The 18,186-nt window shown below is 37.9% G+C and overlaps 1 protein-coding gene across 2 annotated transcripts in view; it reads right to left on the minus strand.

The window, feature by feature from the left end:
• CRYBG3 (crystallin beta-gamma domain containing 3) overlaps nucleotides 1-18,186 on the minus strand; it is a 93,817-nt gene that overhangs the window by 19,482 nt on the left and 56,149 nt on the right. Inside the window, exons 8-17 of one of the 2 annotated variants that reach the window (XM_082076038.1) lie at nucleotides 17,488-17,627; nucleotides 16,023-16,137; nucleotides 14,806-14,841; nucleotides 13,602-13,735; nucleotides 11,634-11,760; nucleotides 7,005-7,147; nucleotides 5,893-6,019; nucleotides 4,858-4,890; nucleotides 884-993; nucleotides 214-340 (exon numbers count right to left, since the gene is read on the minus strand). In XM_082076038.1, coding sequence (XP_081932164.1) covers nucleotides 214-340; nucleotides 884-993; nucleotides 4,858-4,890; nucleotides 5,893-6,019; nucleotides 7,005-7,147; nucleotides 11,634-11,760; nucleotides 13,602-13,735; nucleotides 14,806-14,841; nucleotides 16,023-16,137; nucleotides 17,488-17,627 — 1,092 coding nt within the window. The remainder of the gene's footprint in view (nucleotides 1-213; nucleotides 341-883; nucleotides 994-4,857; nucleotides 4,891-5,892; nucleotides 6,020-7,004; nucleotides 7,148-11,633; nucleotides 11,761-13,601; nucleotides 13,736-14,805; nucleotides 14,842-16,022; nucleotides 16,138-17,487; nucleotides 17,628-18,186) is intronic. The other variant, XR_014186651.1, reaches the window with a different exon arrangement.

The following is an 18,186-nucleotide window of genomic DNA, read 5'->3' on the forward strand; positions in this document are numbered from 1 at the left end:
CACCCAAGAGCGTGCGCCTACAATCGACCACATGCATGCACGCACGCAACCTGGCTTGATCCTAAACCAAAAAATCCCATAAGCCAAGAAAACAAACTTCACTCTTTTCCCCGAGTGGGAGTCTGTTTAGTGCAAGCACTTGCTTCAGACATCTGACTAGAAAAGAGTTCCAAAACTTTTTTTTGTTTGTTTGTTTCCCAATAAAGTCCTTACATATTGAATAGGCTTGAGGGATTTGATTGTAGCAGTCGGGCAGCCACAGGAACTGAGGTCAACGTAGAGGCCTTCTTCCAGCACACAGTGATTGTCAGTGATTTCCCCTTGGTAATACAGGAGCCAACTGCAAGAATAATGTAACAGAAAAGATTAGCTGCTCTAGCTGCTTATTAACAGTAAGGGTTTGTTGTTTTTGTTTTTTTTTTTTTTCCCCAAGATTTAATATTTGCTAGGGAAATGAGGAATAACAAATTTGTTTGTTCTTGTTAAGCTTAAAAGTAAGGCGGCTTGAAAGGCTATGCAACAAAGCAACCAAAGCAGCAAAATCCAATCATGTGGTACAGAAATCTCCGTTCCAGAGTCAAACGACGCAAGTGGAATGCAGACACTTTTACTGTACCAAGTTCTGAAAATCTGGAATAAATTCTAACTGGAGTTAACAAAAAGAATCACAGTAACTGTGCAAACTTCCCACAGGGAAAGCAAAATACATACTACCCAAAATCAACGACAGGACGACAGTTACTGAGATGCATTGCAAGACAAAGCGTCTAAAACATGATGGAGTATGATGGGTGTTATGCATTTTCAGCTGCCTGAAATTTAGCAGCGTTTATAAAAATTTTCATTTTACTTAAAATGGTGGCATGTAAAACAACAGACTTACCATCCACGAAGAACCTTAAAAGAACATGGTATGAATGATGTAAAATCAGAAACTTCTGCTGTGAAATCTATACATGCTCCTTGGAAATGTGTATTACTGAAAGCTTTGAGCTACAAGAACAAAACAAAACAAAACCAATGACTCGTAGGAAAACTAACACATTATAATTAATGTAAACAGAGAAGTGCTCTTAGAGAAGTATCCATTCAATTCACAAAGATACAATAAATAGAATGAATTCTCATTTAAGGAATCCTTTACAGCTGCATTATTTTTAGAAAGATCAAGTGTTTTATCGTCTCTGGGACCGGTACAGGATGCTTCCCAGTGGTGTCAAGCATAAGTTCAACTGCAGCAGGAGAGGGCCTAGAGAAAAAGAGAAGGCTAGGACTGAGGATGTTATCTTCCATCCGAAGTACCCCTGAACTGCAGCTCAGTCTTCCTACCGTTCAGCAATCCAGTATTCAAAACAGGATGGAGAAGTGTTGGTCAAAAGCTACAGGGCTACTGTTGACAAAGTGCCTTGAAATCTTCTGTGACCACAGTGATCACAGGTAGCTTCCCACTGAAAAACTAGCAGGAGAATTTCTGGGGAAATTTGGCACAGCCTGGTAGATGCGCCAGGAACTCGTGCAGTTCAGCAAAGCTGTTTTTACAGGTCATGGTGAAGAACTTCAAGCCCCATTGAACCATATCCCACCAGTAAGATGTAAGATGATCAACTCACCCTGAAAAAGCAATAAAGTTGAAGTGTTGCAGTAACAGAAAAAAAGAGGAAAAAAACTCGTATGATATAGCCTATGATCTATAGCAAAGTCACCTAGAATTCTGTACCCTTGGGCCGCCACTGTGTAACTGAGGTGAATTTCGCCTTAAAGCCTGAAAGAGAGACTGGGAAAGAATGAAAAATGTAACTGTATCAAGAGAACAGCTCATATTCTGTAACAGAAGAAAAACACGATGGCTGTTGCAAGAGCTGCTTTCCCCTTCATGCCCCAAATCGCCCTACCTTCCTGCCAAAGAAAATAAATCAAATGCTTTTGCCAGTACCAAGCAAGAGGGCCAAATATGAGTATCAGCAAATGATTTTACGGAAAAGCTCAGTCTATGTTTTTAAAATAAATGAATATGTTTCCTGTTAGAAAGAACAAGAAAGGCCTAACCTGGTCTTGCACACTGTAACTGCAAATTAGAGAATGCAAATCTGGTACGATATCATGAATAAAGGGTAACTGACTTTTCTGTAAATATAATTGCTACATCACAAAGTATCTATTTAAGCTGTAATTGTATGGTATTTTCTAACCACTTATCTCAAATCTCTTTATAAACATATATATATATGCACACTGTCTTTCATAGGTCAGTTGCTATGCAAGGCTTTTAAAAGATTGATAACTCATTTTTATACAGAATACATCTAATAATGAATGATGGTGTTAATTTGACAAAAGGTGGGGCGAAGTGCTGATTCCTCAGGGAAAACATGCATATCTGCAATTAGTCTCAAACTGCAGCTCTCTCTACTTTGTTAGTGTTTGACATTACTATATGAAGTTTTGCTTCCTGAAAAGTCAATGGACAGCATTTTAAAATACAAGTTATGGCAGCAATTATCTCCGCTTCCTAAATCATCTGTATAAGTCAGCTGCTATTGAAAGAGGCTTTGTTCCTGCTTGGCAAAACCGAGTTTTATTTTTAATGAATAAAATGAATGTCTTTTTGGAGTTGGTGATTTCAGCCATTCTTACGTTATATGTACTTTGTTTACTAGGGAGCCTGGCAGGAAGAAAAGGTCAGGGAAGTTACTGAGACATTTAAGAAAATGTAATTGTTTTTCAATTTTTGATTAGCAGCTAAAACCAGGATTGAAAAAAAGACACACTCTCAATGAGTGAAAACAGTTCCCTTAGCTCAGACATATGTTTATGAAAGGTGGGAGAAAGTATAATCATTCAAAATAACTAGTATATGGGGCTTTTGGTCAAACATTAGGATGCATAAGGATTTGCCAGCTCATAAGCACCACATTTATGAGTTCCAAACTAAGAGACTGTTGCACACATGAAAACTTTTATTTAACTTTGAATGGGAATTTTTTTGTATTTATCCAAAAGACTGTCCTTTCCTTATCCTAAATGATGAAACGTCTTTCCATAAAAACTTACTCAAGTATTTCCTGTCCTAAAAGAACTGTAGCAACATGAATGATATTCCTCCTTCCCCAGCTTTAGGGCAGAATCCTATGAAAATCAGTGTAGTGATAAGTCAGGGTAGTATTTTTTGAAAATGGCATTAAGATTTCTGTATATGAAGGTGACTGTGCAGATACACAGAGGTGATTTTTTTCCCCCACATATGACTGGAAATAAAAAAAACTGTAAAAGCACAATTTATTGAAACTTCCAAGGTTTAAATTGATCTTAAATGTCTGCAAAACTGGATTAAATCACTCAAGAATAGTTTTTGGGAGATCCTGAAAAAGTAGGAGGGTTGAAGACAGAGAGAAAATTATCTTAACTGTTTGGATCCCACTGTTCTCCTCTGAGTTGGTTATTTTATCTGGTATCATTTACCAAGGTCTTACTGTGAACATACTTGCCAGTGTTTGAATTTGGCTGCAAACTACCATATGAATAGGTCTGGCAGGAAATCAGTGTTTAAGACTAAAATAATACACCAATTATGTCTTCAAACAGGAAACATTTCCTGTAGTCCTGGGTTAATAATAAAACCGTAGAACTAGAATATTTGTAGAAAAAGAAGGGTGTGGTCAACCTGCTAAATAACACAATGTATTTCCCATGGCCCTACAGCTATTGTAGCCATCAAACAAGAAAGAACAAAATTGTGTCCAGATGACAAAATTCTTAAGTTTTAACAAACAGAACCATTGAACTCTAAAGTCTCTTGAGTCTGAAAAAAATGTCATGTTTCTTGAAACAAAGTTTTCCAAATTTGCTTAATTAAGAGCATGTCATAGAGCAGTATAACCACTTAGATCCTCACCCATGCTAGCAGCACACTCCAGGGTAGAAAAAAATAAATCAAACAACTAATGCAGGAAGGCAGGAGAGCCCTGTAGGGACAGAACGTTGCAGGAAACACAGACCATCCTTGGTAATGAGCAGGAACACTTAGAGAAGGTTTCTGGTTTTGAAAGATACCACAAAGGTACATTAATAGACATAACCTTGTAAGACAGCAACCGAAAGTGCAAAGCCCCAAACTAACTTGTTCTTGAGACTAAAAGTGAATTACAGGGACCTCTTTCTCCTTATAAGTTGTCACCAAGTCAGACACAATTTCCAGGGAAATAGTTAGAATGTATCATAGAAGAAATTTATCATGGCTATGTTATAATCATGATGTGTTCAGTTACGGTTATATGTTACTGTAAGGAAAAGGGAAGCACGGAGCAAGTCGTATCTGTTGCTACACGATTGAGAGACTATGAAAAGCAGAGCTACCAGCATCCGAGACTGAAAAAAAACAGCTTCCCCAGTTGATACATCTGCAGGTTTGAAGCACGCAGTTCAATTTTTTGCAGTTTATACTTTCTTCTTCACCTCATACATAAACAAGATAGCGACACATCAGATATAACGCAAAATAATGGAACAAATATATGCCACAAAGGATGAATGCATGTAATAGCAAATTTCCAGAAACAGGAAGGAAAGACGAGGAAAATAAATAGCTACAATGGCCCAAAGTCACTCAAAATCTACTGAACTGCTTGCATTTTTCAGAACAGAATACGAAAAGGCATGATCTGGAATAAAAGCAAAAAGTAGAACATTAGCAAACTTAACATTTATATATCTACTTGTTTCCTCCATCAATGCTCTGCTGTCTGGAGATGATAATAATGAGATATCATCTTAAGTAACAAAGCAAGACATTCAACATTACCTGTATTTAATTATTAAACATATTTTAGTACTAGAGACTGTTACATAATGTCAACATACCAAATGTGGAGGCTCACTCGTTCCAAGTGGTTCCTGCAGTAATAAATACATATACATGCATATAAGTAAAGGAAATTAATTACAATTAGTTTCCTAGAAGACATGTCAAGTTCCTGAAATTTGATAATTACAAACTTCCCATGCTCTTGGCACAGTTCTCCTCCCCAGCCCCTGCCATCAGCTACCTGTGAACTCACGACTACCTGCCTGACTGTTCAGTCCTTTTTCACAGAGAGAGCTTCCATCAGCATTAATTAGTTCACATAACATGGATTAGAGCCCATGTAAATGTCTGTCTATTTTTGAGTCTACTTGTTGAAAAAAGACAGAATTAAAAACAACAGAATACTGGGATGCCTCTTTCAACACACTGTTAAGGAAAGTTTCTATTTCCTAACAATGTGCTCTTCAAAATAAGGTTAAATGTTTGTTCCTTCCCTATTTTCACTGCAGCAGTATCGTTTACTACACACTCATTACTGAGGATTGCCTTTGTTTTGCATTATAGTTTTGACAGCCCTGGCACTAACCTATTTGGGCAAGTTGCACTACCTTGGACTTAGTAATGGATTAAAAATATTTCCTGTCTTTATTCACTGGGTGTATTACAGATATTTTAGCATAAAAATGAGGGGGGAACAAATCTCTATTATACAACAACAATATGGGCCAGAAATTCTGAAGTATTTTTATATCTATTATCAATTCGGCATTATAAATTACTACGTTTTAAGGCAAATTAAACTTTCCAGGTTGGGTTATTATTTCCATGAATGCAGTCTGCCAAAGGGAAGTTCTTCTTATGAAGTTTCACCAACAGTTTTCTCAACTGATAAGAAAGATCCAGATTGTCCACTTCAGTCTCCATCCTAAATAGACTTATTACATGTCATCCATGAGGGTCTTTACTTGTTTCCAAGTAAAGAGACAAATTGATTAAATAGCATAGCCTCCATAATAACACTATTGTATACTCTGATCTCCAAAGGTATCATTTCTTTTAAGTTTTGCCCTTAACAAATTCTGGTAACTCACCAACTTAATAGGTCGAATTGACATGATGATTTTACTAGATCCTCCCCAGTCAAAGAAACATTTGTATTTTCCTTTCTCCAATACATATTGCTCTCCACAGAAATATTTCTGCTGATATGCGACCCACCTGGAGAATGACATAAAAATTAAACTGAAAACAGAAAAATGTGCTGTGTAGTTTGATAAACATACTAGTAAGTTAAACAGAACAATATTCTTTAGAGTTTTCTTGATATGTCCATCTGACAAACAGTGTACCACCAAACCCAACAAGAGGCACAAAATTTACATTGCAAACATCACTTTGACAAACAGGCAGCTCTGGGTGTCTGCTTTTCTATCAAATATACATTCAGCATGAAATGATGCCTTGCTTCTAAGCCCAGAGGAAAGACACTTAAGTGACAAGATTTTGAATCTCTCTCAGCTGAACCTTTACCTGCTCAGCACCCCTCACAGACAGGGCTGCACCATCAGTTAATGCTGCGTGTCTACCACAACAGACATTGCAGGCGGTCTAATTACCTTCCTTATTTATTGCAATTATGCTCTTTATTTTCCTCATGAACTTCAAAAAGTCAGCTAAGTCCACCCTGTAGGCTGTATCAGCTTCAACCATTTATTCTTCCACACCTGTTGGTTTAATCCCCTGCTTCTAGTTCAGATAGTTCTCTAAAAACTATTTTAATTGTCAGTGCCAGCAGCCCGATGTTATTACAAATAAGGCACAGCCCATCCTTTCTGTACAGGCTCCATCTGTCCCAAAAGGTATCCCAGTTCTTAAGACAACTGAAATTCCTCTTTTCATGACAGCCAAAGCTTCCTTCCTGCTACCATGAAGCTACAGTCTGTGTGACCTCTGGAGGAACACCACAAGCTTTCTCTAGTAACAAGAAGGACCAGATCCAAGTCAAGGTGTAGCCACGAGATTTAGAGAAAACTAAGATTTTTTTTTTTTCTTCCACTTACCAAGAAAACAGAAAGAAACATTGTTCTGCCCCCAATGTTTACCATCTGTATCATGTGAAATATATTTTGTCAAAAGATGTACCCAACTCCAACTGTGCAGAAAAATACTTAATAATTTCATTCAGGTATTTCAGTGGACTTACACTCCACTCTTCACAAGAACCGATCTTGTCTCTGGACCAAATCCAGCCAGCTCCAAATCAGGGATTTCTTCATTGACGATGTCTAATGCTTTACCATCTTCATCATCAGACTGAAAAAGCGACACTGATGACTCTATAAAATCCTAAGAGGCAGCAAAGGAATTAGAAGACAGGTTGTCAGAGCTCAGTGACACTTCACAACAAAATACTCTGGAAGAGAGCTATAGCCTGGAAGTCAGTGTTTTATAAAGTAGTGAAGTAGCTTAGGTCCCTTGTGAGGATCTATATTTCAGCATTGAAGCGTCTAGCTGGAAGCGTGGCACTCTGATATGGCCTTCAGCAGTTTCCACTGGAGAGAGAAAGAACCTGCTGCCCCTGAGCACCATCCTTTCCTCTGCAAGGATGACTGAGAGTGCAAAGATGCCTGTGTGGGAAAGAGAAGGGTTGGGGATTTAGCACTGATCTTCTGACAGCTTCACAAATGACTACTCTAAGCATTACCATGGCTATAGTCTTCAAGTTCTGCTTTCTCATCCCTTTCCAGCAACGAGGCAATAATCATGGAGAAGATGAGATTGAGTAAGGTCACCGTTCCAGCACAAAGGGGTTTGTAGTTTTTGGATACATCTGTTGTATGACTAGTCACTATAGCTATAAAATAAATCCCACACAACACTGTCATGTGCTCTCTTATATAGCCATGTGACATTGCTTATGCTTTCAGCTAGCGCAGTTGCTCGACCAGATTACTTGGACGCCTTCAGATTATGTGAATTTGGGTTTCAAATCTCCAGTATCTTAACCACTTAGCAATTTAAGCACACAGTTCAGTCACTGCTTGAGGAAATAGAAAACAACAATCCATTCACTTTCTTCCTTTAACTTCTAACAAAAAACCCCCACAAACTCGATTCAATTTCAGTGTTTCTGAAACACTCAGCAATGTTATAATAAGTTGAAAATAAGCAAGTCTTGCAAACAAGAGAAAAGGCTACCAAGCAAATACAGGAGCCAATGCAGATTCACCAACATATTAAGGACACCATCACAGGAATTATTGCACTACATACTTGCTGCTGAGAGCAGCATGCTGAAGGCTATACTGAGAAAACAAAGACTTAAAACAATCAAAACACACTTAAAAATTAAAGCCAGGCCAAGCATGCAGCCATATTCATTTGGTCAGGTTCACCTGACTAAACAGGTTCTTTATAAGACAACACATCTTTGTATAGGATTCAATCATAATGAATAAAGAAAACCAATTTCAGAATGAACACTGACATGGCTCATCCTCTCTGCATTGTTTACAGGACACTAAAAAGTGATGGAACAAATGCTGTAGTAAAACTGGTTTTCCTACTATGTTAACCACCTCCTTTCATTTATTTAAAAAGTTGCAACTACTTCAGGTATACACTAGAAATCCAAGTGCCAGGTCTGGTAAAATCATCATGAACAAAAACTACAGCTTCAGACTACTATTTAGAAAAACAAAACAAAAGCCACACATAAACTAGCACAGTGTTAAAACAAATGAAAACCAGCTACCCTTAACAGTCCTAAAGCAAGGACTTAGTAAGAGTTCCTGAAAATCCATTTAGACCAAAACTGCACATAATTTATTTGACTAAATTCAAATTACTGAAACATACCCACAACTGTAATTACATTTAAAACATGTTTTGAATTCAGCCATCAATTTTTCCTCCCTAAATTTTCACGACAGCTTCTTTTACAATAAGCAATAGGAAACAAAAAAGGACTTTCCCACCAAAGCAAATAATTTTTGGCTTGAAAACATTAGTGGGAAAGCTCTGAAGGCAACATGCTCAGCTCCACTGAGACTCAGCAGCTTTGCTCTTTCCCTGATCATGACAGCCATGGGCAAACTCAGCTTCACAGGTTCTCTCACCTGACACTAGAGAGAAGAACTAAATGCCCGAACCAGCACACAGTACAAACTGCTGTGCACCCTCCAGAACGAGCCCTGTATTTGACTTCAGTGTGTCCACTATAGATGCTGATAAGAGAGCTGGGAGTACACTGGAAGATATGATTCTACAAGTTTTTCTATCTCTGCTTTCAAAACACTTCCTGAATCCACACATTAGAGCTTGTCACTGTTCACAGCAGAAATATTTAAGACGGATGAAAAGTGAAAGCACTTACAGTATGCCTACATGCATGTACATCTTCACCAGTGGGTGGGGAGGGGCGATTTGCAACAATCCCTCTTTTGTGCGTGATGTCTAACCTTTCTGATTTGTCAGGAAATTAAATTCATGCCTCAGCTCAACCGTAGTCCCTGGTATGCATACAGAAACGCTGGCTGGATTTTCCTAGCGCTAATAAGCTCCGGTGGAACCTGTCATGTTGAGAGTCACAGGGCAAAAACATTTGAATAGCTTTGCATAGAACTAAGCCAGGACGACAGAGCTAGTCCTGACCCAAGCTAAGTGGCATACTGTACCCAGCCCGGCTCTCTGCAGAGCCACTTACGTGCTCCTGCACCACGCTCTCTGCTCTGGGAGCACCACAAAGACACTGGATCTGACTCTGCCTGGAGCTGACTCAGGTACACAGGGCTCATTAGCTTTGGCTTCAGGCTGTGGTGAGCCAGGCTAAATTGTTTTCAGATCTGGGCTGTCCGTAAAGCCAACACAATCAAGGTCACCTGGTATCATGCCCCAGCAAAAAACCAAAAAACCAAACAAAAAAGTCTGGGCTGGATTGGCCCCTACATGAGACCACACCAGTGAGTACATAATAAAGGTACCTAAGCTGACCATGAATAATTCAACCTGGCCACACTTCACAAAATCCTTAATCATCTAAAGACGCTCTTGAATTTGTCTGTCTAAAACAGAATTTCTAGGGAAGAGGACTAAAGATCTGATATCCAGCAACATCCCTGAAGAGTCCAAGAACATTGCAACCTTTACTGCACTTCTCCTGACAGAATTTCTGAGATTACAGAGAAGAGCTAGTAAGCTTGCTGTGCAGCAAGGGGCCTTAAGTGCACAGAAACTAGTTTTGGATTTTTGCCCAGGTCCCCTTGTAAACAAGAATTTGTGACTCAAATGTTTTAAAAATCCAGACACAAAGTCACGAAGGCAGCATATGGCAAGCCTGAACACTGACCTATGTATTGGACATCAGAGAGAGGTGGCCAATCTGTTGGTCAGGCTGAACAACAAAATGACAGTGCCATTAGTTAGTTTTATTGGCAATGAGCTCATTGCCTTTAGTTATGCTACAATTTGAGCAAAGGTATTACTTATGCTTTTATTATCAATATGTACATATAGGTGTATATTTATATGTCAATTTGAATGATATACAAGTGTGAATGATACATGTTTTTAACATGTTAATGAGCATCCTGACTGTTCTAGGTGTGAGTCAAATGAAATACATGCATATGCACGGAAGGTCATCTCTGCTAGGCACGTGCACAACTTTAAGCTTGTATTTATGTCCTTTGCCGAGAGGAAGATTTTAAAAGATTAATTTAAATTACCCAAGTATCCTATGTATAACTTGAAAAGAAACGAAGGTTAATCAGTAACTGAACAGGATTCTGCACATTCAAAACAAGCAGTTAGAAGAACATCTTCTCAGAAACATGAAAACAAATTAGAGAAGGACATTTTTCTTCAATTTAGTTTATTTTTCTCTCTTTAAGTTATATGACAGATTCCGACTATAAAAACAGCTTTTCCTAAAAATCAAAATTTCAAATTGTGAATTTAAGCATGGCTTTTTTGTTACCATTGAATTTTTGTTTTGTTCTTAAATAACGACTGCTGAGACAATGAGTTTACTCTAAAAGATTGTCTACAAAATTCCTGCTTCAGAAATATAAAATCTCATCAGGAAGACTGGGTAATCTCAAAGCGAACACACTACTTCTCAAAAGGAGCCACTCTTTGCAGTTGTATTTAGAGCTCACAGAACTCCTATTATAAAGAAAAAAAATCCCCAAATCCAAAAGCAAAAACCCTCCAAACCAAAGGAAATGATAAAGAAGTTCTAATTCCATGTTTTCCCATCACTGGAAAGTCAAACTTTGCATCCAATACTGGACTCTGGTATAGTTTTTATTATTATTTCATCTTTGCCCCCACTGGTCACATTTTAGTAGCAGGGATTTTTTCACCATGATTGGTTTTGCTGCCAAAATTTTCTGGCACAAAAATCACAGAGACAGAGGGTAATGCTGTTTTAAGGCTTGCGACAGCTGCTGTGTTGAAAAGCTATTTTTATTTTAATAAAGAACTATACTGTACAGTTATGCATGTTAAATATTTAAGAAAATTCTGTTCCAGAGATGCAAACAGTTTGAAGTGCAAAAGTAAGATGCTTGGAAAATCTGGCAGGAAAACAAGGAATTCTGCACTATACATTCTTTGTATAAACTTTACAAAGGCTATTTAGAACCTGCTTCTGCTTTACAATGTATACAGTACAGTCTAAATTTCAAGCAAGTCGGAAAAGAATGAGAGTGAACTTGGGCAAAAGATGGAATGTCCAAACCCAAGACAGCTGTAACATATATGAAGAATAACCTTCCTCTTTATGTACAGAACTGTGCATAACTTGTGTGAAATTCATAAAAGTACTTACAGCCTGAAGGAACCGGAAAGACAGGAGGACACTGTCAGTTCCCCCCCATGAGCGTCTGTCTTCATAATCTCCCTCCTCCAGCAAGTACTGATGGCCTTTGTACCGCTCCTTATCATAGGCAACCCATCTACAGCAACCACACAACAGAAGAAAGAACTAAAAGTAGAACAACTGCACATGATTTCCCATAACAAATAAAAGAGGAAGAGAACATCCTAAGAACGCTGAGTATCACAGACTCTGCTAAGAAACAAAACAATGCTTGTTTGAAATCACAACAGGCACCCATGAAGTGTTCTTTGTGGATCGAAATCCCACCATGTGATTCTTTCTCCAACAACAGTTTATTTGTGTAACACTTCTCCATGTACCTCCTTGCAGTCAGCCATAGTCCCAATACCAATATTCGGTCCTACAGAGGCCAGTATGCATCTAGTGGCCAAAACACTTTAAGTCATCAATTGTCAATTAGAAAAACCAAGCAGAAGATCCCTTCTATAGCTTAATAAAGGACAAGATTCTACGCTTGCTGGAGCTGGTAACAGAATTAATGGATTGCAGTAGAATAAAATGTCACCTGCCTATATTGTTTCCTGCTCTAATCTACAAACACAGCTATGAAGAGACAAGTGAATTGAATATATGCTATGTATTGCACATGGAATATATTTAACACCAAGGAAATAAAACTTCATGAAGTATTTTAACAAATAGATAAAGCTCAATTAAAAGAAACCCTTGCCATAGACTTTCAAAGCTCTAATGGATCTTAATTTGAAAAAGTGCTTTCCCCCGCCACCCTTATTTCTTTCTTGTAAGCATTTCTTTCATGAAAACTTCCTTGTAAGTACTGCTGTACGAATTCTGTCAACACTGAAATTTATCAGGCAGGGATAGCTTGACTTTTAGTACCATTTGCTTTACATTAACTCAGCTGTTTAAGTTACCACAGTATTAAAAATAAAAGCTGCCACAACAGACAGAAGGATTATTTTTAATAATTTGAGGCTTCCCAGATAGTGAATACATAATGTATTTATGAACAGATCATTTGAGTATTCACAATCAAGTTTATGTTGATTGTGAATTCTGACAGAATTGCTTGTACAATTCTGACAACAGCCTGAAAGGATGTATGTTATTGAATTTTTACGCTGAAGTATTAACACTGAAATCCCCTAAGAAAAGAAATAAAAGTTTCTGAAAATTATTTTTATTGCTGAGCTTTTTGGCATGGGCAACCATCCTGCACGATGTCAAACAGCCCTATCCTTGCTGGGTGTCGGGAGAGGCTGAAAAAGCACAATGCGTGGGGTTGGCAGCCCTGTGGAACAGCTGGCTCTGAGCCCACCCTGTGCACAGCCCACCCAGGGACTCTGTGCCACAGCCCTTTCCATGCTGTGTGTGCATGCAGGTACCACAGAGGGAGAGGCAGGGCAGAGCAGAATCAACCCGAGGCCTCAAAGGAAAAATAAGGGTGGAGTCTTAATTCCAGATAGGGTGCGACAGGTGGCAAAGGAAAACCATTAAGACAATAAAACAGTTTACAGATTTCAGAGGCATTAAAATCTCAAACTAAAGACTGACCACACCTACCCAAGGCCACTTCAGTTAATTAAATAGAGACTATCAGAAGTGTAAAGCAATATAAATTAAAGCACTGTATGAATGCTCTCATTAAGGAATAAACTGGCCTAGTTTATTGGAATCCAAAAGGTAAACACTGTCTGCACACCTCTTTCACACTTAAGTTTTATCTTCCTATATTCTCTTAGATCGAATAAGCCATATATAGGGACAGGTGGTTTTATCCAAGGCAAATAACTGAAAAAAAGAAATATATATTCCTCTCTTTTCAAAATATTTTACCAGTGAGAGATTCTAATCACCCCTTGGTTAGCACTTCTTAGTGTTTAGTTATGATTTCCTATTTTAAAGCAAATAAATATAGAAGTGAAATATACTTACACTCCACCAATTACACGTATTGATCCAACTTCCTGAAACTCTTCTTCACTACCAAATAGGGCTGGGACAGAACTGATATTTTCTGAAAACTCTTTGGACCATCCTCCGAAGTGTGTTTTCTCATATATTATTATCTGGAAAACATGATGTTGAACAATGCCTTGAGTATGCCCTACACAGTAATTCGAAGTTTGGGTATGTGTACTGCTACAGCATGTGGAAGACAGCTTTCTTCCCCCTCCAACAAGCCATCTCTGTGAAAAAAAATACAGCATTGCATTCCTCAGCCCTTCTGATTCCTAAGTGCCCCAGAAGCTGAAGAAACTATATCTGAATTTATATAGGCCTGTCAGGCTATTTGCAGACATTTCTACAGAAGGATGCTTATTCACACAATTCTGTTTACACAAATGCACTCTGCAGCTATGTGACTGTGATTTATCCTGTAATCCTGTGTCTGCGCAGTGTATATTAGCCTGCAGTGAATCCTACCTGGTCACAGCTAGACACACTGAGTTTAATCCTTCAAAATTAGACAAGAGGTCTTTCTCTGTACTCTGTTGAAGTTATTTCAGTGACTGCAGCTAACACTCCCTTGAGGTTTCTCAGCTGCTGCATCACACAGATCAGCTATTAATATTCATTGCAATATTTATTAGTAAAACACCTGAGTCTTGCAAGTACTTGTATAATTAAAAGTTAATGTAAAGCATAAGCATTTTTGTGGATAACTAGAAAAAGGATGGAAAATGAGTGATAACTCTGGATTAGCTTTCTGCTCCTCAAATCAGAGAAGGGCCATGGTCTCACTCATATTGGGATTGGGTGTAGGAAGGAAGGGTCTTCTTCCTGCCCCCTTCCACCTCCATCCTTTTTTTCAAACTTGGTATGTTAAATGTGAAAATCTCTCCTGGTGCCTTTCCATTACAGTGACTAATGTGTCTATCAGGAAAATACATTTTATTTTGTAAAAGCTTTACAATTCTTCTATAGCAAATTCACGTTCTCCTAATATGTAAAAAAACAAGCTACTGCTACTTTTACATCTCATGGAACACTAGTAAGAGCATTAGTGAATTTTTCTTCAGCAGCAAACACTGAATACTTAATCAAACCACATACCCAACAAAAATAAAACAGCTTAAATAAAGGTTTTATATTTCAAATGTGTTCACATTTTATTCTCAATGTCCTCAGTGCTTACCTTGACATCCATTGGCATTTGTACCTTTAGTCCACCCTAAAAAAAAGATGGGAAATAAAGATTTTATATCTATTTATATACAAAACTTAAAGTTATGCTTTGATATGTATTTTATAGGACTATCAGAGTGTGAAGTCTTTGTAATTATATTCGCTATTTTCAGTATTGGCCAAATCAAACCCTAGTTTAAATACTCTCATAATTCATAAAGGCCAGAGACACTATAAACCTGACCTACAAACAAATTGGTTTGTTGCCAAGCCTGTAGGGGTGCAATCAATTAAAAAATATTCCTTGTCTATTAGAAATCTAAAGCAAATATTTACTGTGTTTTTAAACTAATTTATACTGACCAATTTTAAGAATTGACTTTTAAAATTTTGCTGTATATATTTCAAGTTTCTTAAGCACAAATGGTGGAACACTAAGAAACTATAAACACCAAAAGAGAAAAAATATAGCCTGACCTATTAATGTCTATGGTCCAAGAGCAAATACAGTAAATGCATTTTCTCTGGAAGTGTTAGTGAATGACACTCTGTGAGAGAATAAGACACCTGCCTCCCATAAGTAACTAAAACAGCAGCTGCTAGGTCTTACTCCTTTGTATCTTTTAAACCCTCTTTCCATAGGCTTGCTATGTATATACAGTAGAATTACGTGTTACACACTTCCACATCTCTTTCATATTTAGATCTACAGGTTGTCTATCAAAACAAGAACTAGCTGCACCGCCCAAGACTTCTGTGTGATGTGTGGTCACAGGAATACTACTGGGTAATAAAATCCTCACCTGGTCTTCCACCCCCAGTAGACTCTAGCTGTAGCATTAAAAAAGAAAATAAACAACTTCTGAAGAGCTTTTTAAGTTAATGAATTTGTGTTGGCTGCAATACAACTAAGAGCCTTTTAGTTCTGTCTTATTTGATCTCCACTCAACAACAGCAGTTTCCCAGGAAGATGTTCTAGTGAATCCTCTGTGCTCCCTCTGACTATGTCGTCTTACTTGGGCAGATGCAGAAGCCCAGCAAACAACAGCAACCACTGTGCCATTACAGCACTGCAAATATACTGTGGCTTTAGATGAGCATTACATGTACAAAGATTAACCCTGAAAGGACGTTAGAACCTAATTAAAATTAAGACCAAAACCTTTGTGGGAGCAACAATAGGAAAAGGAAGGCACACAACTTATTAGGGAATTGTGAAGTCCTCACCATTTTTAAGGGACGCAGAGATTTTACATCTGCTGAAGGAATTTCAGATGGTGAATCGCCTTCTTCCAAAACCTTCATCTCTCCCTTGTAATTGAAGTCTGAATAAGCAAGCCATCTATAACAATAAGGACAAAGGACTTATTAATCTCATTAGACAGATTACAAATAAGAATATCTTATTAAAATTATTTTCCTTCTTGTAAGAGCTAAACAATGTGTTTTAGATACTGCCAGCACATCAAAACAGAGCTATATTTAAACACACTGGCAACATCAATGCTAAGATGATCTCAGATACTTTTTCTCAGTTCAAGCTAAACATAAATGAAAGAGAATAAAATTAATGATTTCTTCACTTACTTTTAAGAAACCAGTTTGTTACACTATGAGTCTACAAAACCTATGTCAGTGCAAGACAAGACATTTGCATCAAATTTTACCTAGCATTGTCACCATTGCAATTAAATGTTTCTAACATCAATCCCACTTCATTTTTTCAGTGGAAGTTGTTAAAATAAAATGATTTACAATACTCCTTTGGAAAGCAGGCTATTGTAATTTTAACATGAAGATTAAAAATGCTGACACTCCTTCAGACTTCTTTAAAATCAGGAAGAAAGCTGAATGTAGGAGCTGGACACAGGGTTAGTATACCAAATAAGGAACAGAGAAAGAGTCATTGAGCCACATGGAAAATTATTTTCTTAAAAGTACACACACACCATAAGCAGTTAAAAGTTATACTAAGTTCTATCCAAACTAAGACAAGACTCTGTTTACAATTCCTTTACCACCTCAAGCTTGATAGACAAATTGTGAGATTGTGGGAAGGAATGCTTGACTCACGTGGAAAGGCAAGCTCAAGACTTGGAACAGAATAGCTGATGTCATTCTGCAATGATTTACAAGAAGAGGCACAGAAGTCTCAGACTTCAGGAATTGTGAAGTGTGGGCCATTTACCCAGGAAACAGACTACTGTGCTCAATGCAGGAAACGCTTGGCCACCAAGGGCCCTGTATCGTATTGCATCACCTCTCCAGAAAATCAGGATATGGCTGTAGCTTGAGAAATGCTTGGATGATGTAATATTCATTTTCTGGTATTCAGCCATATTGTTATAGTAGGGTGGGTGACTACAGAGACAGTGTCTATTATCCAATGAACTAAAAGCTAATTATAGCTGAGCTGCCTCTTCTATTTATAAAGCTACTCAAGGACAGAGTTACAGAAGACTTCTACCAGCAACTAGAGGAAAAATGCCTTCAAAAATTTGGTTCCACTACTAGGACCCATATAGCATTATACTGAAGTGTAGAACTAGGAATATCTAGTGTATGTTTTGTATTTATGATTTATAGCAAAACTTCCCAAATATTGTTCCTATTGCTGACTGACTTTCATCCCATAATGTTCCTCTTCCTCCTCACTGTTGCCAAATTGCTATTAAAAAGGTCCAGTACTCACACTCCCGATTTGACTTTTATATAAGGGTTTTTCTCAACATCCAGTTCTTCTAAATTGGCAACTGCACTCTGTATGCAGATTGGAAGTGCCTCTGTACCGCCAGCTGCCAGGCAGAACTCTACCTCTGGAATGCCACAGTCCTGCGGAAACAAATCAAAGGGTCAGGCTTATACACAACTTGCGGAGTTGGCCCCATCACAGCGGGGGAATGACCAGTAAATGTTTCCTTTTTTCTCCCACCCTGTCTTCTCACCCTTCAAACCTAAATCCAGGCTTCAAATGACGGAAGGATTTTTTTTTTTTAAATGAAGACTGGAATTCTTAGAAAAAGCTAAGGGTAGTAAAATTCCAGCTCCCACTAATTTACACCTGTTGGACTACTTTCAAAACATTCATTTTAATACTCTCCAAGTACATGATCTGACAGATAGACAAACCATGCATATAATACTGCTAACTTTTTTTTTTTAAGACAGTGCTTCCATAGCACACATATAGATACATATGATGCACGCAAAACCGAAACTTCCTGGAAATGTCTACTGCATTCCCTCCTCCCTCCCTCAGTCATAATTAGGTTCTGTACTGCATTCTGTACAGCTGTGAGTTCAATTTTCTGTCACGCTAAACAAATCTACAGCATTTTAGACAAAGAACAGTAGTAGAAAATATTTGTTTTGTTAAGTAGATACTTTATCA

Source organism: Streptopelia decaocto, assembly GCF_964273445.1.
Source record: "Streptopelia decaocto genome assembly, chromosome: 1".
Classification (NCBI taxonomy): Eukaryota; Metazoa; Chordata; class Aves; order Columbiformes; family Columbidae; genus Streptopelia; species Streptopelia decaocto.